The sequence below is a fragment of the Apaloderma vittatum genome, unplaced genomic scaffold (genome assembly GCF_000703405.1).
Source record: "Apaloderma vittatum isolate BGI_N311 unplaced genomic scaffold, ASM70340v1 scaffold24298, whole genome shotgun sequence".
Lineage (NCBI taxonomy): Eukaryota > Metazoa > Chordata > Aves > Trogoniformes > Trogonidae > Apaloderma > Apaloderma vittatum.
The window spans coordinates 1-330 of NW_009731568.1; the positions used below are offsets into that span (position 1 = coordinate 1).

At 62.7% G+C, this 330-nt stretch overlaps 1 protein-coding gene across 1 annotated transcript in view; it reads left to right on the forward strand.

Moving 5' to 3' along the window:
* Positions 1–45: 45 nt before the first annotated feature.
* The window catches only part of CCDC137 (coiled-coil domain containing 137), a gene marked incomplete at both ends in the record, with an annotated part of 1206 nt that continues 921 nt past the window's right edge, over positions 46–330 (forward strand). Inside the window, one exon of the mRNA XM_009875242.1 lies at positions 46–256. Coding sequence (XP_009873544.1) covers positions 46–256 — 211 coding nt within the window. The remainder of the gene's footprint in view (positions 257–330) is intronic.

Genomic DNA, 330 nt, shown 5'->3' on the forward strand with positions numbered 1-330 from the left:
CCCCCAGGGTGTTACCGCTGCAGCGATGTCACCTGTCTCTCCTAGAGAAGAAGCAGCAGCCCAAGTCAAAGGGCCCCAGGGCCCAGGGAGACATCCCTGTGCCCAAGTTCAGGAGGGGGAAGAGGGAGTCGGAGCGCTCCTACATCTGCCGCATGGAGCAGGAGGTGCAGCGCGTCCTCTTCCTCGCCAAGAACCAGCCGCAGCAGGAGCCTGAGAAGGAGGAGATGGCACCAGAGAAGTCCAAGAGAAAAAAAGAGTGAGAGCAAGGCCACTGGGGCTGCCCAGGCCGGTGCCCCAGCCCAGTTCTGGGTGTGTGTGGGTGCTTGGCCG